This window comes from Sinocyclocheilus grahami, unplaced genomic scaffold (assembly GCF_001515645.1).
Source record: "Sinocyclocheilus grahami isolate Dianchi unplaced genomic scaffold, SAMN03320097.WGS_v1.1 scaffold95.1, whole genome shotgun sequence".
In the NCBI taxonomy this organism is placed as follows: domain Eukaryota; kingdom Metazoa; phylum Chordata; class Actinopteri; order Cypriniformes; family Cyprinidae; genus Sinocyclocheilus; species Sinocyclocheilus grahami.
The window spans coordinates 244,060-270,296 of NW_015505274.1; the positions used below are offsets into that span (position 1 = coordinate 244,060).

Sequence of the window (26,237 nt, forward strand, 5' to 3'; positions counted from 1 at the left end):
CCGGTGCGGGGAGCTTCTTGTCGCCGTGTAATGCTAGCGACGGACGCGTCATGAGTGGCCACCCTGCCCACGGTCTGTGGAGTGGTCGCCATCTGATGTGGCACATCAAATGCCTGGAGATGCTGGCCGTGTTTCAAACACTTTCTCCCAGACCTAAGATATCGCCATGTGATGGTGCGCACCGACAACACAGCTGTGGTCTCTTATATCAACCACCAGAAAGGCTCTGCGTTCACGTCCCTTCCACAAGCTGGCGCACCAGATCCTTGTGTGGTCCCAGGGCAAACTCCTCTCGCTGAGAGCAGTGCATATTCCTGGGCATCGAGGCAGGGGCCGAGGCCCGGGGAATGGAAGGCTCTGCGTTCACGTCCCTTCCACAAGCTGGCGCACCAGATCCTTGTGTGGTCCCAGGGCAAACTCCTCTCGCTGAGAGCAGTGCATATTCCTGGGCATCAAGGCAGGGGCCAAGGCCCGGGGAATGGATGGAGAGTTTTTGGCCAGGCTCAAGTGAACCTCTTTGCGACTCAGGAGACAATACAATGTCCCCTCTGGTTCTCTCTGACTCACCCAGCTCCTCTGGGACTGGATGCCATGGTACAGACTTGGCAGAGGCTTCGTCTGTACACCTTTCCCCCGATTGCTCTGCTCCCGGGAATTCTGGAGAGAGTGCGCCAGGACGGGGTCCGTCTACTGCTAGTAGCCCCTTTCTGGCCGGGCCGAGTGTGGTTCTCGTACCTGATTTCTCTCCTCGATGGCTCTCCATGGAGATTCCCATCAGGAGGGACCTCCTCTCACAGACGGAGGGCACGCCCCCTCCTGGAGCTGTGGAAGTTGCGGGTTTGGCCTCTGAGGAGGCACAACTTGTAGCTTCCGGTCTCTCAACCAAGGTTGTTGAGACCATCCTCCAATCCAGAGCTCCCTCATTGAGGAAACTGTACTTCTTGGTGCGAAGACCGCCAGCTCGACCCAGCTAACTGCCCGTTTGGTACAGTTCTGGAGCTCCTGCAGGCCCGTTTCTCCACAGGGTTGACCCACTCCACCCTAAAGGTCTTTGTGGCGGCCATTGCGGCCTACCGTGCCCCTCTCGGGGGTCAGTCAGTGGGAAAACACCCCCTAGTAACACGTTTCCTCTGCGGTGTGCTGAGGCTGGGGCCCTGGTACGATTTCTGGCTGTCGTACCCCAGGCCTTCAGTCCTCCTCCCTTCGGGGAGCCTGACCTGCGAGCACTGGACGCATAAGTCCACAGAGCTGCCCTATGGGAAGGGTGGACCAACTGCTAATGTGCTATGGTCCCCCTAAGTCCCTCCAACAAGCAGTCCCTCAGCCGGTGGATAGTGGATGCCTCTCTTCGTGTTTGAGTCCTCTGATCTCCACTCGCCTTTTTGGGGGTCAAGGCTCGTTCTACCCATGTCATCTGCAACTCTGTGGGTTGGTCCACGCCCCTCACCTACGTCAGATATGCGAGCCACTCCGGGCTCTTCTTTCTCTCGCCCTAGCTGTGCTCCTACACACACTAGGCAGAGATTTGTCATTCTGGCTGCGTGGGCATCTCATTCCCCTAGTGTTTCGACGCAGCTCGAGTTCCTGAAGGGCAACGTCTCCAGGTTACACATGTAACCATGGTTCCCCAAAGGGAACGAGACGCTGTGTCTCGAAGCCAGACTTCCGGCATCCCTGCCAGCGCTTGCTTCATTCCTAGAAACTGATGCCGGTTCACCGCACGTGCTTTTAAGCTTCCTGGTCACTATGTCACCCCGCCTGTGACGTCTCGCCCATCCATTGGACTGATTTCACATGTGATTCAGAGCGTGGTCACGCTGAAGGCGTTCCCCAGCGTTTTGACGTAGTGTCTCGTTCCCTTCGGGGAACCATGGTTACATGCGTACCCTGGAGACGTGTCTCAGGCATCAGCCATGGCTAACACTCACAACTCAACCTTAAGAAACCACTGCTTACCAAGATAAGCCCAACAAAGCTCTTCTCATGCTTGCTAAAAAAAATTGGATTATGGCTGCAATGAGTAGTCCACTGAACGGCAAGTTGAAGAACCCAAGTGCAGTTTATTAGAGTCCAAGAGGTGATCAAATAATAAACACAGACTTGACTTGACAAACTCACCAACAGCAGGTTAACATACATTCAATACACGACGAGAGACAATTGGAACAAGAGGGCTACTTATAGCAAACACTAAGGGTCACATGACAAAAATCAACCAATGAGCAAACAGAACTGAGAACCACATGACAGGACAATAACCAGTGCAAGACACATGACTTGAACAACCAATCACAACATGACACATACACAGTGCAGGAATACATGAGAGCAAGGAAAGCATGACACCAACAGCATGAATAAAATTACAAAATAAAAGACATGAAAACAAGAACATGAAACAAAACCCAAAACAGACATTACAATTGCCAAGACTTTGGGGATACTATTCTAAGGACAGATGAGTCAAAATGAAATGTTTTTGGAGGATGTAGGTCTTCTTATGTCTCGAGTGAAGAAAATACAGCATTCCACTATAAGAACATCATCTACAGTAGTAAAATGTGATGGTGGCAGTGTGATGGCCGTTGTTGTTGTTGTGGAACAACCTGCTTAAAGAAACCATAATTTCTGCTATACACCAGAGAATTCTTAAAGGGATACTCCACCTAAAAATGATCTCTCGTGATTTATTTACCCGGTAACACTTTACAATATGGTTCATTAGTTAACATTAGTTAACTACTTTAGTTATCATGAACTAAGAATGAACAATACTTCTACAGCATTTATTAATCTTAGTTAATGTTAATTTAAACATTTACTAATGCATTATTAAAATCAAATGTGCTTAATAACATTAGTTAATGCACTGTGAATTAACATGAACTCCGTTAGTATGTTATTAAGCAGTTCTTGCGCAAGAAGTAACGCAAAGCATGGCCACTTCTTGTGCGAATTTCACAACACACTTACAGTATATCGCATATCACAATGTGTTGCCGTTTATGCCAAGTGAATGGCAGTTGGCCAGAAAAAAAAATGGTTTATAGTTAAAAAAATTCCAATAATATTAATTTCATTTAGAAGACATGGATTACGGTCGTAATAATTTTCTGTGTTTTTTTGAAGCATAAACTTTTGGGTTACTACTCACCTGCATTACATGGACTCTGAAATAGCTTATCTTTTTTTTAAAGAAATCTTTGTGTTTATCTGTAGAAAGAAACCCTGCTGAAAAAAACCCTGCTGAAAAAACCCCAGCTAAAACCAGCCTAAGCTGGTTGGCTGGTTTTAACTGGTCGTCCAGCCTGGTCATAGCTGGTCAGCAGGCTGGTTTTAGAGGGATTTTGGCCACTTCTTTAGCTGGTCAGGCTGGTCTTAGCTGGCCAACCAGCTAAAACCAGCTTGGCCAGGCTTGTAGACCAGTTTGACCAGTTTAGCTGGTCTGGTAGACCAGCTAAAACCAGTTACTTCCAGCTTAAACGATCTAAGACCAGCCAACCAGCTTAGGCTGTTTTTAGCTGATTTTTTGTTTTGTTTTGTCACGCGACAGCATGAGTAAATGATGAGAGAATATTCACACAATTACCTTTTTTAATTAATTAATTTATTTTTTATTCAGTGGCGGAAATGGTCTTCCATACTTTAAAGAGAGTATGAAATAAAGCTTAAAGCAACAATTCACCCAAAAAAGACCCAGCTAAAACCAGCCTAAGCTGGTTGGCTGGTTTTAACTGGTCGTCCAGCCTGGTCATAGCTGGTCAGCAGGCTGGTTTTAGAGGGATTTTGGCCACTTCTTTAGCTGGTCAGGCTGGTCTTAGCTGGCCAACCAGCTAAAACCAGCTTGGCCAGGCTTGTAGACCAGTTTGACCAGTTTAGCTGGTCTGGTAGACCAGCTAAAACCAGTTACTTCCAGCTTAAACGATCTAAGACCAGCCAACCAGCTTAGGCTGTTTTTAGCTGATTTTTTTGTTTTGTTTTGTCACGCGACAGCATGAGTAAATGATGAGAGAATATTCACACAATTACCTTTTTTTATAAATTAATTTATTTTTTATTCAGTGGCGGAAATGGTCTTCCATACTTTAAAGAGAGTATGAAATAAAGCTTAAAGCAACAATTCACCCAAAAAAGAAAATTCTGGCATCATTTACTGGCCACATGTAATCCTCATGTCAAAAAAGATATTTTGAGGAAAGTCTCTGTGTTAAATGAAGTGTGAAAGAAAGAAAGAAATGTTTTTAAACATTTTAAATTTCTACAAAAAATTATAATTACAGTATTAAAGTATGAACAAGGCAGGATACTGTCAACTGTGTTTGAAGCAGCCAGGCCAATGAGTCCTGATTTTATTTATTATTTATATTTATTTACCAACCAGCTTAGGCTGTTTTTAGCTGATTTTTTTGTTTTGTTTTGTCACGCGACAGCATGAGTAAATGATGAGAGAATATTCACACAATTACCTTTTTTTATAAATTAATTTATTTTTTATTCAGTGGCGGAAATGGTCTTCCATACTTTAAAGAGAGTATGAAATAAAGCTTAAAGCAACAATTCACCCAAAAAAGAAAATTCTGGCATCATTTACTGGCCACATGTAATCCTCATGTCAAAAAAGATATTTTGAGGAAAGTCTCTGTGTTAAATGAAGTGTGAAAGAAAGAAAGAAATGTTTTTAAACATTTTAAATTTCTACAAAAAATTATAATTACAGTATTAAAGTATGAACAAGGCAGGATACTGTCAACTGTGTTTGAAGCAGCCAGGCCAATGAAGTCCTGATTTTATTTATTATTTATATTTATTTATTTATTTTGTTTATATATTGATATTGTGATATTATTGATATATTGTTTATTTTGTTTGACAGTTGGATTGTGTGTATGAATGAGCTGGTATTGATGTGTTGGTTATGTGCATAGTATAACTTTAAGGTGGATGTTTTGTTTTTAGGAATTAGTGTGAATGGTACATGTATTTTAGAGTATGTAAGTATTATGTATTGATTAATTCTTTATATTTTTAGGGTGACCATTTTACCATCAGTCCAGGGACTGCAGATGCAAAATAGCCTTCTGGCTAATTCTGGCACATTGTGCGTTTATGTATTGTTGATGTGCATTGTCCCTGTCAAATAAACCTGAAATAAATAAATAAATGTATTTACTTATTTATTTATTTTTAGGAGGAATTTCACAGCACAGGATGGCACTTCAGACCGGGGATCTGCAAGACTATGACATTAAAGATGAAGGAGGTTGTCCTCCCAGTGGAAAACCCCACACAGTTAAATACAAATTTTGCTAAAGATCCCCAAATTGATTTAAATACAGCCTTACTTCACTCAGCAAAACCGTAAGGTTATGTTTTTTATTAGTAATCTGGCATTTATGAATGTAAAATTTGGTTAAATTCATAAATGAATTAGTAGTGGCCAAAAAGTGAACATTTAATATTTTCATTGATAAATTCTGTATTTCACACTGCAAAGTAACTAAGTAGGCTTGTCCTCCCAGTGGAAAACCCCACACAGTTAAATACAAATTTTGCTAAAGATCCCCAAATTGATTTAAATACAGCCTTACTTCACTCAGCAAAACCGTAAGGTTATGTTTTTTATTAGTAATCTGGCATTTATGAATGTAAAATTTGGTTAAATTCATAAATGAATTAGTAGTGGCCAAAAAGTGAACATTGAATATTTTCATTGATAAATTCTGTATTTCACACTGCAAAGTAACTAAGTACAATACCAAAATAAATGCAAACATTTGTTCATGATATTACAGAAAGTGCAGTTTACATTTAAACCTTTCAAAAATGTATTTAAGTAATGTAATTTGCTAGATAAAACCTGTTTTTAAAGATTTATTTATCTTTATTTCTAAAAAAATATTCTATTTGAAATATGCTGTCCTGTTTAACTGTGGATGTGCATTGAATGAAAGGACTTGCAATTGCCTTAAAGACTAAAAAAAATAAAAAATAAAAACCTGCGGGCTGATTTCTTCTTGTTGAAAGCTAAATTACCCTTAATTTCACAAGCGCAAATGGCCAAATCAGCACGAAAAGCAAGTTGGAGAATGATCCACATGTGTGATAATTTACCAGCTTTGTATTTAAATTGTCTTGTGTGACGTTCTTTTATCCTCAATGTTTCTTTTTTTTCATTTTCTTTTCGCTTCATTATTTTTTGACGAAAGCGAAAATAAATGGGTTCCTTTTGAAAAGACACACCTTCCATTGACTCCCTTGTAGTTTCCAGAGCGAAGTGTTTCTTTCTCAGAAGACAGTTGAGGGCGACAGAGGGAAATATGCTTCCAGTGTCCCAAATCTTCAGCATGCCTACTAAGTACTTGGGATTTAGTCGGCGACTTGACTAAGCGCTTGTACTTCACCTCAGCAAACCATGTCTGTGCCGCTTTGGACTTAACTTTCCAGGTTTCAGCATCACCGGATCTGTTACTGTCAGATGGAGAAGGCTGCATCGCGCCTCGCAGGTTCCTCTCTTTGGAACGTACTACATTTGGCACTCGGGAGAGATTGCGGCATGTAGTATTGTACTACAGTGTTGCATTAAGTCCTTCAGCGGTTATTAAAAGAAATTGTGCTATGGAAGTAATTCAGCAACTCTGTCATGTCTTGACTGCAGCAGCAAACACTCCCGAGGAAGAATGAAGTAAGCGCGATGGAGCCGGACAATGCCCTGAACTCCAGACTCAAAGCAGCTGGAGTCGGGGGGTGAGTAACAGCGCTCTCACGTCCTGACAATAGATAGATAGATTTCACACAAACGTTAAATGGGTCATAAATTAGCCTGTTGGCTGTCAGCTCCGTTACATAAGGAAGAATGAGTTCACGAAGGGAGGTCCGTTATGATGTCCATTCTGGAGTTTGATGAATGAATGGGACAGAGAAAACTTGTTTAACTTTGTTGATCAACCACTACTTACAGAAGTATAGAATTTGCTGGAGAAAATTGCACTAATGTGTTTTGGATTAACTTCTTTGATTACTGATTTAATGAATGAATGAATTGCTTTCTATGCTTTGTAACCAGTGATTTAGATTGGGTTTTAGAATAGTAAATTATTTTCTTTAGTCTCTGGAATGAATGATCAGCCCTGCTCACCTGTTTATTTTGCTCAGCATTTTTATAAAACAATACAAATATCTAAAAATCTTTTTAAAAAGATTGAATTACCTGAGAATGAAAATTGTGTAACATATTAAGTCTTGTTTTCAATTATTATTTATCAAATTATTTTATTAATATTTTATTATTTTGATTTGAATAATATGTACACCATTGGCAAATTGTTTTATCCTTAAGAATATATATATATATATATATATATATATATATATATATATATATATATATATATATATTACATAAAGAAAATAAAGCCAATTTTTAGAAACATTAAGAATTTATATACTGTATATATATATATATATGCTGTTTTTGCTTTTTTTTTGCTTTTTTGGTGTTTGGTCTTTGTTTGGGCTTGGTGTTTGGTCATGTTTGGTCTTTTTCTAACTTTATATGTGTAATTGCCAAAGAGAGATCAGCTGTTGCAAATTTTTACTGCATTCGGATACAATTTCCATTATAGTAAACTTTGTTAGAGGTGACAGGGGTGAAATATTGTATTTAGATTATTGCTCTCTCTCACTCTCACTCTCTCTCTCTCTCTCTCTTGCACTCTCTGAACTGTATCATGGTCCATGGTGGGACTGTGTGTAAGAGGATATGGGTGGGAGGGGGCAGAATGGCAAGCGTATAGTTCTTGTGGCTATGACCGAAAATGCTGACTAAAGTAAAACTGCATACAGTACAATATCTGGTCACAAATGGCATCCCCACATCCACACTGTCAGCACATGGGGGCAGAAAAAGAATATATAACTGAACACCACAGTGGGGGAAAAGAGTCTAAGATTGTCATGTAGTATGACCTTTGCTTATTATCATAGAACCAACAATTGATGCTGCATAGATTGATCAACTGTCATTATAAATAATTACATCAGTATTAGGACTCCATGGAGCTATTTAGGCTTTTAGTCTATGTGTTTTAACTTTAAAGCTCTCTAAATGCCAGTGTGCTCCTAAACGTTATCAAAATAAACTTTTAGCAGCTAAATGTACTATGCAAGTACAGTCTTCTGATCAAATCCTCTCTAGAATGATAATGTCTTCTCCCTCAATACAACCTCTGGCTAGCAACAGCAAGTAGAAAATCATGTTTGTCAACTGTAAACTAAAGAATACTAGGTATTTTTGGACATGGGCATTCAGCATGTCCACTTCAACCTTAGCTTCCTGTTTCAATAGGAAATACATCAACACAGGAAAGAAAACTGCACTCGTCAAGCCATTTTTGGGGGTTTTCGTTAGAATTTTAATTACACCACCTAGTACAATTTTTATACATTTTAGGTTTCATATGGTAGATCAAATTTAAAGGGATAGTTCACCCAAAAATGCAAATTTTGTCATAATTTACTTACCCTCATGTTGTTTTAAACCTGTATGCATTTCTTTCTTCTGTTAATCACGAAAGTATATATTTAGAAGAATCTTTGTAACCAAACAGTTGCTGTTAGCTATTTAAAAATGAAAATGTAAATAATTAAAAAATTAAGTCTTATTGGTTGAGCACTAATCTAATTATTTGGAGGGGCAGCCTTTTACCTTAAGGGTCTTAATATTGATCATACATCACTGCGCTCCTTTTGGTGTATTAATTGATTTGATTGATTTAAGAGCTCTTAGAATGAAGCCCTCCGAATTTCACAGCCTTGGCGTATTGAGAGGAAACAATCACTTTCTATATGGAGCATCACAAATTTTTGGCATCCAGGCAGATGATAAGCTTTGACTGCCTACTGAGCAGAAACAGCTGTTAGGTCTTTACAGTAAGGGCTGCTGCTGCTGCCAAGTGTTACTGGGCCTACAAGCAGATGGAACGCTGCTTGTGGACACTGACTAGACTGGTCATTTAGATGGATGTGGTGATGCTTTAGTGTATGGAACAATGTGATCCCAATACTTTGTTTTCTTTCAGTAGCTGAGAGAAAGAAAAAGACCATTGGCAAAGGCTTTTTTTGGTTCATTGGTTTGACCTTTCATGTGTTTTAAATGACTCTCTCAGAGGCATTGTTGTTTTCTCACTGTTGTAATATACTTTGATTGGACTTTTAAGCTTAAAGTGCTTGTCTCTGTCATTTGGAAGATTGGACACCCTTTCATCACAGTTTTCTTGTCAGAATTAATGTGGGACATTTTTGAACTTTACTAAACTCTTAGGATATAAACTCCCATTTTAAGTCAGTAAGATTTATTTTAAGAAATATTATTTTATTTTATTTTATTATTCAGCATGGACACATTGAATTAATCAGTGACAGTAAAAACATTTATAATGGAACATATTTCAAATAAATACTGTTATTTTTTTCTTTCTATTTATTAAACAATCCCAAAAAATGTATCATGGTTTTCAGAAAAATATTAAAATAATAAAAGCAGCACAACTGTTTTCAAAATCGATAATAATAATAAATGTTTGTTGAGGATCAATTCTGTATATTAGAATGATTTCTGAAGGATTATGCGACCCTGAAGATGATAACATTTAAAATATATTACAATGGAAACATTTGAATAATATTTCACAATATTACTGTTTTTACTGTGATAGTGATTTCTTTCAAAAACAAACATTTTTAAAAAATGTAACGCCCCCAAACGCATTGTCTGGGTAGTTCTTAAGTGGTTTAAAACTGTAAGTAGTGGTTGAAAATTAACTTTAGAAAAAGTTGAATCAAAATGACTGGAAATAAATCACTTTAGTTCCAACAGTCATATTTTACATTCATGCTACTAAGTTGTATCTACTGTTTATATTATTGCTTGAGCTGTGACGTTGCCAAGAGACATATCAAATCACATATCACATATCACATATCAATGTCAGCTAAATGTTTGATCTGTTCAGTTTGTAACTGTAATTCTTTTCTCTTTTTTCACAGGAGAGCTGTCTTTCTCTGCATAGTTCTTTACTGTACATGCTGTCTGATGTTTGCACAAGCACAGTCTGCAGGTAAGTCTGAATTTTCATTCATGAATTTCCTAAACCTGTACATTTCCTAACAGAATTTTAGTGCCTGATCAGCATGCGAAATGTGCATCTGTAAAATGTCTGTTCAGTTGTACCATGGTCGTGACATCTGTGTCATAACCCTGTACATTACATGAGCACACAGGTTCATTGAAGTCCAATGACCTCACACTGCCTTGCAATAAAATTTGAGGATACTTGACAGGACTTGGATAAATAGACCTCTAATCTTACAACCCATTGGAGTTTTCCATGAGTCAGAGGTGAAAGAGGCTACAGGTACTATATTTTTAGGAGCAGTGTGCTCCTTATTTGCCAGAGTTAACAATATTCAGATGATATATGGAGCAGCCTTTGATCAACAACGTATAACTGAGTCGGTTTATATTTCTCAAGTAAATCAGAAGCCATTGTTTGCACAATTCTATATGTTTTGCATTTGATTCCAACCTCATTTGAATGACATTGTGCCTGATTGGATGTCACTGAGTTTACTGGCTATAGATGTATAGAGTTTTTAATGTTAGATGGATTCTGTATTTATTTCTTGCATAAATAAAGCTGGTGGTCTATTCCTGCAATGTACAACTGTCACTTAAATTGCTGTTTTCATTCAAGGTGGGTATAGAATTCCCACATCTGCTCTGTACAGATTTGATGTGGTGGGAGGTTCATATTATCTGTCACATTCAGTCTAACTCATTCATGTACATGTAACATACGGTGCTTCTGTGTCAGACATTAATGAAATGCAACTGCCATCATATTTAAAACAAGTCATGAAAGATGCTTTCTTGAGTGTATGTTTGATGTTTTTACCATATGTGAGACAGTCCGTATAGCACATTCCCTGAGATTTCTCTGGATATCTGCTGCATGACTTATGATCAAGTCATCTTTGTAAGCCGTTGCTGGAGAGTTTGTGGAATTCTTCTCTAGCCATTGCTCTTATCTTTAGTGTGAAATATGATTTCCAGTGTATGACGTTCCAGTTTCCACTGGCATTTCATTCTGACATCAATTTCACAGGCAACAGGAAGTTTTGGTAGATATTAGCCTGGTTCATGGAACTGATGCTGATTCAAGTGTAGGGTTGGGCATGGCCGGATTTACCTCTTTTCGTGACATAGGCAAAACAAATTTTTGGGCCCCCCTTCCCTATTAATATAATAGGCTTAACATTAACTACCACCCAAGACAACAAAAATTATTCTTAATCAGTGGAAACAGTTACAGTGTTTTCTATCGCAATAAGCGCTTGCGTTCAATCAATAAAAATTGAATGTAGTTCTTAATTTGTTTGGGAACTGAGAAAGACCATTCCATTAATAGGTGCAGCGTCGTGCCACATAACCACTTCAGGAGTGCAATATCGCTCTAATAATTTTAACGGCCTGGAGTCACAACCACACATCAAGTCATTGTTAATATGATTTATTTCAAGACATGGGGTTATTTCAAGACATCTCAACGCAGCGTCTCATTCCCTCGGGGAACCATGGTTACATACGTAACCTAGAGACGATGCATTTGAAATGGAGCCGTAAAGTGTGTAGATCACTGGAATAGGGTTGGGTATTAAGAACCGGTTCCATTTTCTAGTCTAGTTGTTTTGCTGTGTCTAGTTATTTTTGTTAAAAACATAGTGTCCAATGACCTCACACTGCCTTGCAATAAAATTTGAGGATACTTGACAGGACTTGGATAAATAGACCTCTAATCTTACAACCCATTGGAGTTTTCCATGAGTCAGAGGTGAAAGAGGCTACAGGTACTATATTTTTAGGAGCAGTGTGCTCCTTATTTGCCAGAGTTAACAATATTCAGATGATATATGGAGCAGCCTTTGATCAACAACGTATAACTGAGTCGGTTTATATTTCTCAAGTAAATCAGAAGCCATTGTTTGCACAATTCTATATGTTTTGCATTTGATTCCAACCTCATTTGAATGACATTGTGCCTGATTGGATGTCACTGAGTTTACTGGCTATAGATGTATAGAGTTTTTAATGTTAGATGGATTCTGTATTTATTTCTTGCATAAATAAAGCTGGTGGTCTATTCCTGCAATGTACAACTGTCACTTAAATTGCTGTTTTCATTCAAGGTGGGTATAGAATTCCCACATCTGCTCTGTACAGATTTGATGTGGTGGGAGGTTCATATTATCTGTCACATTCAGTCTAACTCATTCATGTACATGTAACATACGGTGCTTCTGTGTCAGACATTAATGAAATGCAACTGCCATCATATTTAAAACAAGTCATGAAAGATGCTTTCTTGAGTGTATGTTTGATGTTTTTACCATATGTGAGACAGTCCGTATAGCACATTCCCTGAGATTTCTCTGGATATCTGCTGCATGACTTATGATCAAGTCATCTTTGTAAGCCGTTGCTGGAGAGTTTGTGGAATTCTTCTCTAGCCATTGCTCTTATCTTTAGTGTGAAATATGATTTCCAGTGTATGACGTTCCAGTTTCCACTGGCATTTCATTCTGACATCAATTTCACAGGCAACAGGAAGTTTTGGTAGATATTAGCCTGGTTCATGGAACTGATGCTGATTCAAGTGTAGGGTTGGGCATGGCCGGATTTACCTCTTTTCGTGACATAGGCAAAACAAATTTTTGGGCCCCCCTTCCCTATTAATATAATAGGCTTAACATTAACTACCACCCAAGACAACAAAAATTATTCTTAATCAGTGGAAACAGTTACAGTGTTTTCTATCGCAATAAGCGCTTGCGTTCAATCAATAAAAATCGAATGTAGTTCTTAATTTGTTTGGGAACTGAGAAAGACCATTCCATTAATAGGTGCAGCGTCGTGCCACATAACCACTTCAGGAGTGCAATATCGCTCTAATAATTTTAACGGCCTGGAGTCACAACCACACATCAAGTCATTGTTAATATGATTTATTTCAAGACATGGGGTTATTTCAAGACATCTCAACGCAGCGTCTCATTCCCTCGGGGAACCATGGTTACATACGTAACCTAGAGACGATGCATTTGAAATGGAGCCGTAAAGTGTGTAGATCACTGGAATAGGGTTGGGTATTAAGAACCGGTTCCATTTTCTAGTCTAGTTGTTTTGCTGTGTCTAGTTATTTTTGTTAAAAACATAGTGTTCTGTAGGCAGCTGATTTTTGCTCATGTTATTCAGCTGCAACAGCAGCTGCTATGTAAAAAGACACAGAATAAATATGTTTGACATCTAAATGTTTTTTTTTTTACCTTTTTGGAATAAAAACTAGGAATTGATAAGAATTGGAATCAATAAGCAGAAGCAGAATCAAAATCAATAAAATTCAAACAATACCCAACCCCAGGGCCGGATTTACGCATAGGCATTCTAGGCATGTGCCTATGCTCGCTCGTCCAGGGGGGCCCAAACACAATGAAGAGATATATAATATTTTTATTATACTATGGGATCTCTACAACAGTAAAAGAACCAAAACCCCAGAAGACATTGAGCAAATAATCATAACAAACAATAGGGTAAAAAATGACAAAGTATTTCCATGTCTTCCACCTTTTTTATGTAGGCTACGGAAATAACGCTTTCTTTCTCCCGTTCTCTCTCACAGATGTGCACACACGCTGAGACGTGACCAGAAACTTGTTGTCAGCGCTGCCCCGCGAATGTCTCAATAAAATAGTTGTGCAGCTGAAAAGCTACATGACATTTCTCAGTAGCGAGGTTCTTGAAGCAGTTTAACTTAAAGATTCACTATTAGTAGACGCTGCGGCTGAACACTGCTGAGAGACGCACAGACGCAGGTATTCACACGAGCTTAATCTCTCTCTCTCTCTCTCTCTCTCTCTCTAAGAGCATAACGCGTGGAGGGAGAGACACACATCGTGTGTATCCCCTGCCGCCAGATATCGTGGGCAGGGAGAAACACAGCGTTTGTAATGCCGTTCGCTCGCCATAGACTTTCTCATTGTTTTATATATATGAGTGCTTGTGCGGACAGACAACAGTAAATAGACAGACACATACACAGAGCACTGCTGAAGGGCAGAAGCTGGGTGGCGCCCGGCCGGATGCGCTTTTATGCTTTCTGGTGCTTACGTCACCCTGGTCGTGACGTCTCGCTGGTCCATTGGACGGATTTGACACGTGCTTCAGAACGCGGACACACAAGGGCGTTCCCAAAGCAAATCTCGACGCAGCTCGAGTTCCTGAAGGGGAACCACTGTGTTAACTCGGAACATTAAGGCCTGTAACAGGGTGCTTCCTTTGATTTTAAACTATGTTTTTATCAAAGAGGATTAATATACATGGAGAAAGCTAGGTGCCCATTCATTACAGTGGTTCAGGTCACTCCAGAAGAACGCAAGTGTGAAATCTGTCATCTTTGCTCATGGGCGCCCAGTTCTGCAGCCCAATTTTTTGGAACCACTCACATGAGCCGCAACTGCAATGCAAAGTCGGGTCATTGTTGAGCGTCTGTTAGCCCAATTTTTGCAGTGTGTTCCACACCATTGGCAGTACTCAGACCCCGTCTGCAGCTTTTTGCCCGATTGTGTGTGTTGAATCAACGTTGGGCAGTTGGTGATAGAGGTTAGTCTGAATGGCTGTTTAGCTTAGCGAACCAGTACACAAAAAGAAAAATGAACATGATGAAAGAATGAAAACAACTAAGTATAAAGGACACACACCGAAGGATTTTCTAATGTTGCATCTTCATCTTACCCGAGTTTTCCAATCCATGAATATTTTCGTAATGCATGGCTGACTGGAATTAAAAAAGTGAAGAGCAACTTATTAACATGATTCATAGTCAAAATGGTAAGCAAGTGCTACCGTGTTTATAGTTTGTATATATTCACAGTCCTAGGGTGTGCTCCACTTTACTTCTAGACACACACTTCCCTAAGCACTTCCCCTCAGGGGAATCCCTGCTGCCATTTTGAAGTGCGTGGATGAGGGACATTTATTTGGACAGTCCCTCGACCCCTTGATTTAGACCAAGGGAACGAGTCAACTTCATTTGTATACTTCAAGTAGCTCCATATACCACAGCGCAACACAATTGTGATGTCACAGCAGATGAATGTAGACTACTGCCACCTGATGGTACAAACAGTTGTTTCCTCTCACGCAGACACAGAACGTACATGATAGTTGGCAGTTGGCTGTAGTCTTTGCAGCTGACTTACTGACTGATGTCACCAAAAGGATGCACACAGTCCCAAACACTCCTCGTATAATTTTCAACCAACACACTCCCATGACATAATAATTTAGCAAAATTACAATTATGATTGGGTTAAAGGGTTTTGCTAAAGGGTTGGACTTTATGGTTAGGTTTAGCTTTGGGCCTTGTGTTTTTGTACAACCCAACTACAATTTCATGTCTTGTACAAAATATTACAACCAGAAGACGGTTGTTTTTAAACCCTTCTGACTGACATTTAGCCAGCTAGAAAACCTTTTACCCTGATGACATAAATAAGTTTTCAAAGCATAAAAACAAATGTAAGATGTAATGGCAGCTGTGACCTAATAGGGCAAGTATCAATCGCTTCAACTGGTCCTAAACTCGCTCACACTGGCCCGGGTCAGCAGGTCATGCTAATCGTTGAACCCTGCTTTAAAGAAGTTTATTTCATGCTGTTTATGACTCTTTCAGACAGCACTCCTTACTGTGATTTGTGAGCAGAACCAGTGGATGTTCATCGTGTGTTTAGTTGGATGTTCATCAAGTAGTTTTGTGTCAGGATCTCATGTGATTTATGTGGAATTATTCAGATCGTTAATTTTCTAAATTCAGAGCAGTTGTTTTCCTGCTGTTTGTCAGGTAATGATCTGTCACCTCTTTCAGACATTCTCAATTATGAAGTGGCCAATATGTTAGTAACTCTGTTTAGATTTGTTTACAATACTACTGCATAGTTCTTTCTTTCAACAATCCTGTCCAATCTGCTGATCATAATCTGTTTAGTGATACAGGGCTTACAGGAAAAAGTCCATGCACATTATTCCATTTACATATGTTTTTCATTTAGTACTCACTGGATATATTTTATAACTGCAAATGTTAAGCTGGATTTTGTTTAGTTGATATGTGTTTGGGTTAGATTTGGTTTTGTGATGCATACTCTCATTTGTTTTAATTTTAAACTCATTACTGACTGTTCAGAAGTGACAGCCCTAAGACAGATTGCATTAACTGTTTCTTCTGCTGCCTTACGCATTGTAATTTGTAAAATTTACTAGTTATAAAAGGGATCACATGGAATGTTACTGATATTGGTCATACCAGTGGAAATAAAGCGAAAACATTTTTTCATAATCAGTGTTATTGTTTTGATTTCCAATAAAAAATATCAGTTAGCAAAACTGTTATAAGACTTCAGAGATGTTAATTTTTCTTAACCCCGTTGTTTTAATTAAAAAACACAACAAATAATCATGGTTATGCTGCCACTAAAAATAACTATAAAAAGAAAAAGGGCTTGCTTAAAAAGTAAGTTTATTTTGTTTTAAGAATGTTTTGATATTTTTATTGGGAAACAAGACAAAAAATACAGATTAAGAAGAATATATTTTTTGCAGGTTTATACCAAAATCCACATGATAAACTGGAACACTTCAGTCAATACAGTCTAATATACTTGTGGTTTCGTAAATCGTACTGGGACGTTGGAGATGCATACTCCCACTCACTTCACTTGCTGTAATTTATTGCAGACCTCAATCTAATGAATTTGTAGTAGGTGATCAATCTGTAGCCCACACAGTGTTATTTTTCTAAGTGTAAAAATATCAGCAGAGCATTTAATGAAAAACTGAAGCTTTACCCCAGATGAAACATTACCTTTGCCGCATATGTTCTACATATGCTTTTGATCTGTTCCTGTAATGAGCTCAGCTTCTCAGTGTGTGAGCAGCAGTGTTGGGCAAGTTACTCTGAAAATGTAATCAAATTACTGATTACTGATTACTCCTTTTAAAAGTAATCACGTTACTGTTCTGATTACTTTATTTCAAAAGTAATTAGTAATTAGTTACATTACTAGTTACGTTACTTTTTTCTTCATTAAATTTATGAAATCCCAGCATACACGCTCCCGATAAATATTTGTTATTAAAGCATCAACATTCACAGAACACTGATATTTTTAACTAAAGCAAGTGACTGCTGCGTGCATGGTTTGGCATGGCAGAATGCCAGCAAAGAGCGCTGCATTTATAATCTCTAAAAGACATCTCAGTTCATCGGAATCCCACAAATCTCTGTTATAACACAATAAATATATGCATAATGAATCTTTCATAATGTCTACAATTCGTGTGTTATAATGAGAGGATTCATGAGCACGCAAATTTCAGCACTGCATTGCTCAACGCTGCAAACACGTGTTATAGCCTAAATATAAACTCTGCATACGCTTGCACCTGTTAATCATTTATATTTTATATTAGTTCATGTTGCTTTTTTGCAATAGATTAATAACAATTTATTTGTTTTAGATATTCTATGTTTACATATTTCTATTTTGCGGGAGTCCCGTGAATCATTTTATTGTCCCGCATCCCGCACCCCCACGAGCGTCCACCCCTAGCCCGCGCCAGCACTCGCCCATCTTGTCCCGCGCCGCACTCTGTTGCGTCGGGTCTCGCGGGAGCAGGTCTCTAATCCACTGGCACTTGACTCGACAGTGCATGTGCTACATCCTTTTTACAATCTCTAGATTATAACGTGTTAAATTACTCCGTTACTAAAAAAGTAATCAAATTACAGTAACGTGTTAATAAGTAATGCGTTACTGCCCAACACTGGTGAGCAGCAGCTGCAAGCCTTCGGTTGGCTGCGACGAGATCCATTTTGCTCCTAGAGCCTAAATCCAGAACATGTATGTGTAGTGATTACTGTGGCAATTATCTGTGGTTTTCCTTTTTGTAGATGTGGACGTGCTGCAAAGACTGGGGTTGGTTGGAAAAAGACCATCTGGGACACGCTTCACACCTCAAGGTGTCATCCCCTTCAAATCGGGAGTCATCCTAACCCAGAGGGCACGAATTGATGTCCCAGTGAGCTCCGTCATCCCTGCGTCACTGGGCTCGGCATTCTGTCTCATCCTCAGCGTATGTTCGCATCGCATAAACAATGCTTTCCTCTTCACCATTGTGACAAAGAGGAAACAACTGCAGCTAGGGGTGCAGTTCATCCCGGGGCAAATTTTAGTTTACTTGGGCCAAAAGAACACTGTAAATTTTGATTATGATGTTCACAATGGCCAGTGGCACAACCTGGCTTTGGAAATCCAGACCCAAAGTGTTACATTATATACTTCTTGTGGGAAGACAAGTGTACATGCAAATTTGCATTTTAAAAATGAGGAAATGCTGGATCCAGAGGGCTCCTTTCGATTGGGAAAAATGAGCCAGAACTCGGTGCAGTTTGAAGGAGCCATCTGTCAGTTTGATATTCATCCCTCTGCTAAGGCAGCTCACAATTATTGTAAGTACATTAAAAAACAGTGCAGGGAAGCAGACACTTATCGACCAAACCTCCCTCCTCTTTTACCGCTATTACCCCTGGATCCCAATTTATCTGTCACCCTTCAGACCCCAAATGTGGTAACAGAGGTAAACAACAGACATCTTTCATTAGCACAAGAGAAAGTACACGTTAATCATGAAACCTCACAAGGCCTGAACACCTCTGTTCTAATTACATCTCAGTCTGTACAAAGCACGGTGCCACCGACTATAGCCCAGCCCACACTACAGCTCCCTCTGCAGGCCACAGCACAAACTGCCATGGCCTCCTTTGGGAGTAGGACATCACAAATATCTCCAAAGCCAACTCAACAAAGCAACCCCAGGAAGAACATCATGAAGGCATCTGTAAAGCCCCAGATATTGATAGAAAATGAGATGGCTGTCACTGCCGGACCAACAGGCCAACAGAAGAACATACTGGACCAAATGCAGACCCCTGCCACAATAAAACCTAAACCTTATAGCAAAGCCAGGGTGTCGAAGACGACAACATTAGCATCACGCAGACATTCACCAAAGGAGACCTCCAAACCCAGCTCTTTTGAGCCTGTCACCCCTGCAGCCACGGATGGTTTCCAAACCTTCGACCTTGAACCAACCCAATTCTCCCTCTTGGCTGGGTCACCAGTACAGAAAGGAGAACCAGGACCACCGGTAGGATGTTCTTTAATACTGATATTAAATTTAATTTGTGGCGTAAACCGAAATATAGTTTCAAAATATAGTTTGTTGCTATATTCTTTGCATTTTTGTCATTTGTATGCACTGAAACTGACTGAGACAGGACTAGTAGTTGGAGATTTGTAACATTTTCTGCTAACATTCTGGTTAGAAAAAGTCTGGCACATAGAAGGGCTTCATCAGTATTTTTTAGTTGGTGCTGAGATATTGACAACTTAGTGATAGATTATTTTTCGAAAGACATGGCGAGTTCAGGAAGTAGTTATTAGGCCAACGGTAAAAATAAAGAAAGAAAGAAACAAATCGTTGAGGTCTCAATCAATTGGTTGGTGACTCAAAGTAAAAAAAATTGAAATTTGGGGGGGTTGATAGAACTGTCAAAACCTTATTAAGTAATGTTATTATTTCTTGGGGGGGGGGGGGGATTTTAACATTATTGTAAATGTTTTAGCTGCTTTACTGCTTACTCATATGTGAAAAAAAACTTTTGTCTGCCTAATCAAAAATATGTAGCTAAACAACAGTCATGTGGTCCAAGCAACATGGAGAAACATGCAAAAAACATGAAACATGAATTATATCATTGAGAGGACCCCTGCAGACCCTCATGACTGAGAGTCAAATCAGTAAGTCTCTTAAAATATCAGATGATTTGACCTTTTTATGAACAGGCAGTTAGTTCAAGCTGTAAATTGCCATGCGGTGCAACTTCCCAAAAAAGCCAATCTGTCTATCAGCTAGTAAAATTAACCATTTATTTTACGGTAAAATGTTATTCTAGCAGGATTTTTCCTGATTACTTTAAAGACAGTGTGAACTTACTTTTTTAAATACTCAAAGCTAAGTCAGGTTACAAAACCATAGCAACAAGGTCTTCAGCTTGCAACATGCCACTAGCACTTCATGGTATGAAGACCATTTTCTTTCTTTTTAAACAGTGTCTTATGGAGGCCAGATGGCAAGTGTGCTGCTTTGCTTATTTTGAAGAATGGTGAAATGTGAATTATTGGCTGTGGCCACGTGTTCTGTGCGCCTTGGCCTTGTCATCTGTCTTCATATGCTGTATTTAAGTGCTGGTTGTAGCAATGCATTAATATGAATTCTTTGTAATTTGGTTTCCATTACCTCTTAAGGATTTCAATACATAATACACCACACACTACACAACTACATCTTTTACTAGTTAAACAACCTTGTCTGGGTGCAAAGTGAAGGTTGAAGGCTGGAAAATGGTGCCATCATTGTTGCCTTTGAGCTTTTGGTGGTCTTGGTCTTAAGCCTAGTTTATAAAATTATTTGGAAAGGCATTATAAGCCAGTGGGTTTTTGTCTGTGTAATGCTTATGCATTTTTTCCTTGTAGTTAAAGAATGAGGTCACAAACCAGAGGCTTGGACAAAATCTTAGTCAGCAGTTTGTCTTGTTTTCCACTCAACATATCTAAACATCCTTGAGACAAGATAAATTCACTTGAGAAGCAAAATTGTTTCAGAGAATATATATCTGTAATTATTTATTGTTCTTTACCCTATATTACCATATTTTTTTTCTTGTTTTAAACCTAAATGTGATTAGATTTATTCCACTAAAACAAGAAAAAGTGTTAAATATCTTATGCAATTTTAAATTATATTAAATTATAAGAAAGTTTACTCAAAAACAAAACAAAAATTTATTATAATTAAAAAATTATTGATTTATTGATTTATTTTATTGATTTATTTATTTTTGCTGTGCAGTGCAGCCTAAAAAATCTGCACTGTTATTACAGTATTAAAGGGGTCATATGATGACGGAAATGTAACTCCCCTTACCATAATTGCGAGCTTCATCTTTCAAAATAAATGTAAAGACAGTAAATAATGTCATTAGTTTTACCATCAGTTCAAGCCCGAAAGGGGAACAGACACAGTAATGATGCAGTACACAAGCCGCGGTTAAGACACAAAAAAAATTCCTAAATGCATCTACTTTCGGAAGGCCAAATAAAGTGATATTGCTTTCGCCTAGAAACACACAGTGTCTCCCTGACATGGCTGCTTCAACACTAACTGCGATTACTGAAACCTTCTTTCTTTGCATGCACATTTGAGTGCATTATGCAACTATTTCCACATAGTGACCTAGATATCTGGGGGCGTGTTAGAACGAGCAGTTTTAGGGCGTGACAGAGTCTTAACTTTGATAAAGAATATATCTTTGGTTTTGAGACTTTAGTCTTTGCAACTTCAGGGATCTTATCTATGCACAATCAGCTTGTAACACTCCAAAGAGAAGGGAAAACTTGAAATCGCATCATATGACCCCTTTAACATTCACATTAATTTTAGATGACAACAAATCCAGTAAATCATTGGGAATTTTTGTTTGACTAGAAAGACTCTTTCTGGTAGGATGTATACTAAAAAGTATGTTATTTAGTGATAGGACTATAGTGTGACTCTAGAGGAGGTCAGCAGGGTAAGGAACCTAACAGCTGTCACCAGGTTGAGGGACCAAAATGGTGGCGGTGGGATGGTAGATGCATGCAAACATTGCAACCCAACATTGGTACACTAATGCAACTAATATCAGTTTGTTAGTGAATCATTTAAACAAAGGTTGCTTTGTTATTGGATGAGAATTAATTAAATCAATCACTTAACATACTTGCTAGTTACTTCAAGTCTTCCTGGATTAGTTTATATGTCTTGTGCATAAGTGTCACCTTTTTCAAGATAGAATTTAAAACAAGCTTTGATGGGAGCAGAATTGTGCTCTACTGAAAGTAGTTGATATTTGATGTATAGTCTGCCAACTTCATCCAACACTAGTGTGCCGTGTATTACCGAATATACCGTCACAGTGAAGTCCTGAACTATTTTCCAACAACAAACAACAACCAGATGTGCTGTTCAGTATGGCTGTCACACAGATAACACTGTGCCTTTTCAGGAACGATCTCCTTAAGCAACTACTATAAAAAGGCCTTGTTTCCTCCTTTTCTAATCTTTCATTCTTTCCTGGAGGCAGAGAGAGAAAGAGAGATTGTTTTCATTCAGGAAGTTTGCCGCATGGAAGAGAAATAGTAGGGGGCTCAGTGGGACTCTCCTGTCTTTCTTTCACATTGGAGCTCAAAATTACCATATTAATGTCACTCATATCAAACAGACACAGTGTGCACAATGTCTCTTGGTTTATTATGTTGATCTTACTCCATAGAATCCTAATGGTTATTATAATGCTAAGTGAAGCAGAGCTCATTTTACTTGAACAAGGACGTTTATTGCACAAAAACTAAAGGCAGAGTCAATATATTCATGAAATTCAAATTTAGAGTTTTATTGTAGAGTTTTTGAAAACATTAGTAACATACACCTTTTAAATAAACTTTTATTAGTGAGTGTTGCTTTCAAAATGAGTAGAAACAGGAAACCTGAAAACATTGTGGAATCCTGGCAGCATCGCACTCAGTATGAGTATGTGGGATCTTGCCAGGTCTACAGGTGTTACAAAACATTGCCAGGATTTGTCACATAGAATTATTTTAAAGCAACACGTTTTAAAGCAACGTTCTCCATTTGCTCAAAGTTGTCATCAGATGTATATGCCACTTAGGTGGGTGTTGGCACAATTTTGCAAATTTCAAAGAAGCTTGCAGCTGCTACATTATATCAAAATTATCATGGATAATTAAAGTCATTGACTGTCATTGCCAAACATTTGTGATCTTTCTTGCCAGATGCACAAGTAATGCTGGATATGATTTATTAGACCTGCTTGTGCTCTTGTTTTTTTCTCTTCTTAAAGGAAAACACAATTCTATAAATGAACACTGACCTCTTGTTAAATGCAAGCTCAGTTAATTAATGTGTGTGATTGATTCAAAGCTAGATGATGTACCTGCACTGTTTTCACTGAAACACTTTCACTGAAGTGTCTAAGTCACAAAGTATCCTAAAACATTGACTAGGGTTCACTACCTCCATCCAATAGGGCGATTACTGCCTTGTTTGAGAGTTCATTCAATGTCAGCAGGTAGATATGTAACACTAAATCACTAGTTTTGTCACAATTTTCCCTCCCTTCTTCTCTTTCAGGGACCCCCTGGACCTCCCGGCGAGCCAGGATTACCAGGAAAGAGAGGACCCAGGGTAAACCTGTTAAAATCTTTCACTTATTTTTCCCATGTTTCTGTTGCTTAGGAGATCTCAGTTTTTACTTCATCCAAGTAAACCTAATACTGCATGTTATTTTACTGGACTTTAGTTTGCCAAAGCTGCATTATAAGATGATGAAATTGGCATTTGTGCATTAAGTAGTTCCTGACACTGGCAGTTTCACCACAAACCAGACAACCATGTTCCAGTTTCAATATCACACCAGTTGTTACTCCTTCTGGGATACCGGAATAACACTGTCTGTTTGTCAGGTGTCTTAGATGGAGTAACAACATTGTAAAATAAATGAGTAGTTTTGAAGTCCATATGTTGTAAGTATTACAAACAGATTATGCCTAACTGTCATTCATTGCTGGGGGGTCTTTGAACCGAGGTGCATTCTTTTATTTACAGTCAAGGGCGACTAGTTACTATTTAACACTAATTACTCATATGTGGGTTTGAAACCAAGTTTATCTTGCATTTCAGATGGCCTGCACTCAAAAATTAATTTTTGCTGCTTGTTCAAATTATATGTAGATTGCAGATTCTGTGCAGTCAGTTTAAATTGTACAATTTTCATTGATCATAACTGGATGTATGCACATCCACATCCAGAGCAACACAGATATGTTGAAAATTGAACTACTAAATGAAAATATGGTTATTTCCATATATCTTGTTGTATGTCAGAAATCGTATCCAGGGTTTGGTAAACAGAGAAAAAATTGCTTTTAAAATGTGTAGTGAAATTATTTGTTCATACTAAAATACACATTTTGTTGAATATACTTTTTTTGGTGACAAATTTGACTTAATTCACAGTATTTAAGCTCATTGATGTCTGTCTTTGTTTCACACTGACAGTTTATCATGAGGAGTCTTGTAGAAATGACTCTTTGCTTAGTAAGTTTGTAATTGAGAGTGAAAGAAAGCTTGAGACAATGAGATATCAGTTAGTCAGTGATTCAAAGAGACTTCCCTGGGTGGAAGTCTAGATGTTTTGTGTGTAAGATACCTGCCCTGCGTGGCCTATGAGACTGCCCTTTAGAGAGGCCCCTGAGGGCTGAACTGTGGGAACCCAATCTGTTGAGCTAAAGAAAGGGCTCTTTGTAACAATCTTAATAAAGGCATTTAAAGCCTCACCGGTGCTCACCGGCTCTTAAGCTGCATAAAGTCACCACTGATAAGCTACCACTAAATATTGTAGAAACTTAATTTGCTGTAAAGTTGCTTTGCAATGATTTGTTTCATGAAAAGCGCTATACAAATAAACTTGAATTGAATTGAATTAAGCTCTCCAGAGTTGCTGGTCAAGAGCTTTGGGATCCAACACCATTATTCAGTGCAATAAGGTACCAATAATATTCCATGAAACAAGTGATATATAAATATTTTGTAATATTAAAAAAGTTAAAAAATGAATCTCTTTTTTACAATATAAACTTAGGAAAGTTTATAAATTGACACCAGAGAATCTGAGATATAGACACAGATGTACAGGTGCTGTATGATTTCTAAAGCATCTTACTGATGGGCACAATGGTGATAAAGCAGATCATTAGCATTCACAGGCACTTTTAAACCACAGGGGTTTCATTCTTCATTTATTGTATCTAATTTAAATAAAGTGAAAAATTATTTTGAACGTCTTATCATTCTTGAAAGTTGAAGCTGCATTATTGAATGTAAAATGGTAAATGTGGTAAATGTTCAGACTCAGATAACAATTTTAGAGCCAAACTTTTTCAGTCGTTTACAAACATTTACAACATCAGCAAAGTGTTTGTAAGTTTTTTAATCAAATACTGTATACTAAGTGTTGGCTTGTGCTGAAGGTAACAATACAAGAGTCATAATATAATTTTTGTCAAAACTGTATAATTTGTGGTGTGTGACATTGTGATTGTGTAAATACACTTTTGTCACATTAAAAAGCACAGTGATTAAGCCATAAAATAATATGCCATTGCATATAAAGTAAACTTGGATGGGGGGACAAATGGTTGTCCAAAGCAAAAAATTACCTAAATTGTAAAAAAGTATTCTAGTCTGGAGAAGAAAGGTATGGTAACATTAGCGAAAGTTCAACAAAATTGCCTTTAGTCAAAAGCACAGCTCACACAAAAATCACTTTCAAACCTATACGTTTTCTGTTGGCCAGTGTCGCAAATTCGTGTGACCATATTGAGCCTGTTACAAAACCTATGTGTGGAAAACTTTCACCCTCACACAAAATTTTGATTGCATGGATTCCGATTGAAATTACTGGATTTTGCCTGCAAAAATTATATGAAGAGTGGTAAATGTGACCACGCCTTTAGGATGAGTCGCTTTTTATTCATGTCTTTGTAAATATGTTTCTATAAGTTGCTTTGAAGAAATGTCTCTACTAAATCACTAAATAAAAAAGTATTGCAGAAATAGCTTGCTTTCCATGAAAATTGACAATATAACTTTTTATAATAGAACTTTGAAAAGTAAAGTTCTCCAATGCTGCTCAAGACATGTTGAATAGTTAAAAACATCAACTAGCTGCAAAACAAATATGGTAAATGTGAGGGTCAGAGGTCATGGAGAATTTCTTGTCAGTGAACCCATACTTTCACATCACCAATTAATCCAGGGCATTATACTAGCAAATTAAATCATCTGAGAACAATGATCAAGCATTTTGTGTCACAGTTTTTTCTATTATCAGAATTTGCATTCTTGTGTTAGCTTCTTTTCAAACACATTTTTTTTGTTTGTT

At 38.2% G+C, this 26,237-nt stretch overlaps 1 protein-coding gene across 1 annotated transcript in view; it reads left to right on the top strand.

Annotated features, from left to right (window-relative positions):
* The first annotated feature begins 6,321 nt into the window (after positions 1–6,321).
* The window catches only part of LOC107587699 (collagen alpha-1(XXVII) chain B-like), a 97,347-nt gene continuing 77,431 nt past the window's right edge, over positions 6,322–26,237 (top strand). Inside the window, exons 1-4 of the mRNA XM_016275582.1 lie at positions 6,322–6,744; positions 10,045–10,115; positions 18,066–19,321; positions 23,426–23,479. Coding sequence (XP_016131068.1) covers positions 6,692–6,744; positions 10,045–10,115; positions 18,066–19,321; positions 23,426–23,479 — 1,434 coding nt within the window. The 5' untranslated portion in view covers positions 6,322–6,691. The remainder of the gene's footprint in view (positions 6,745–10,044; positions 10,116–18,065; positions 19,322–23,425; positions 23,480–26,237) is intronic.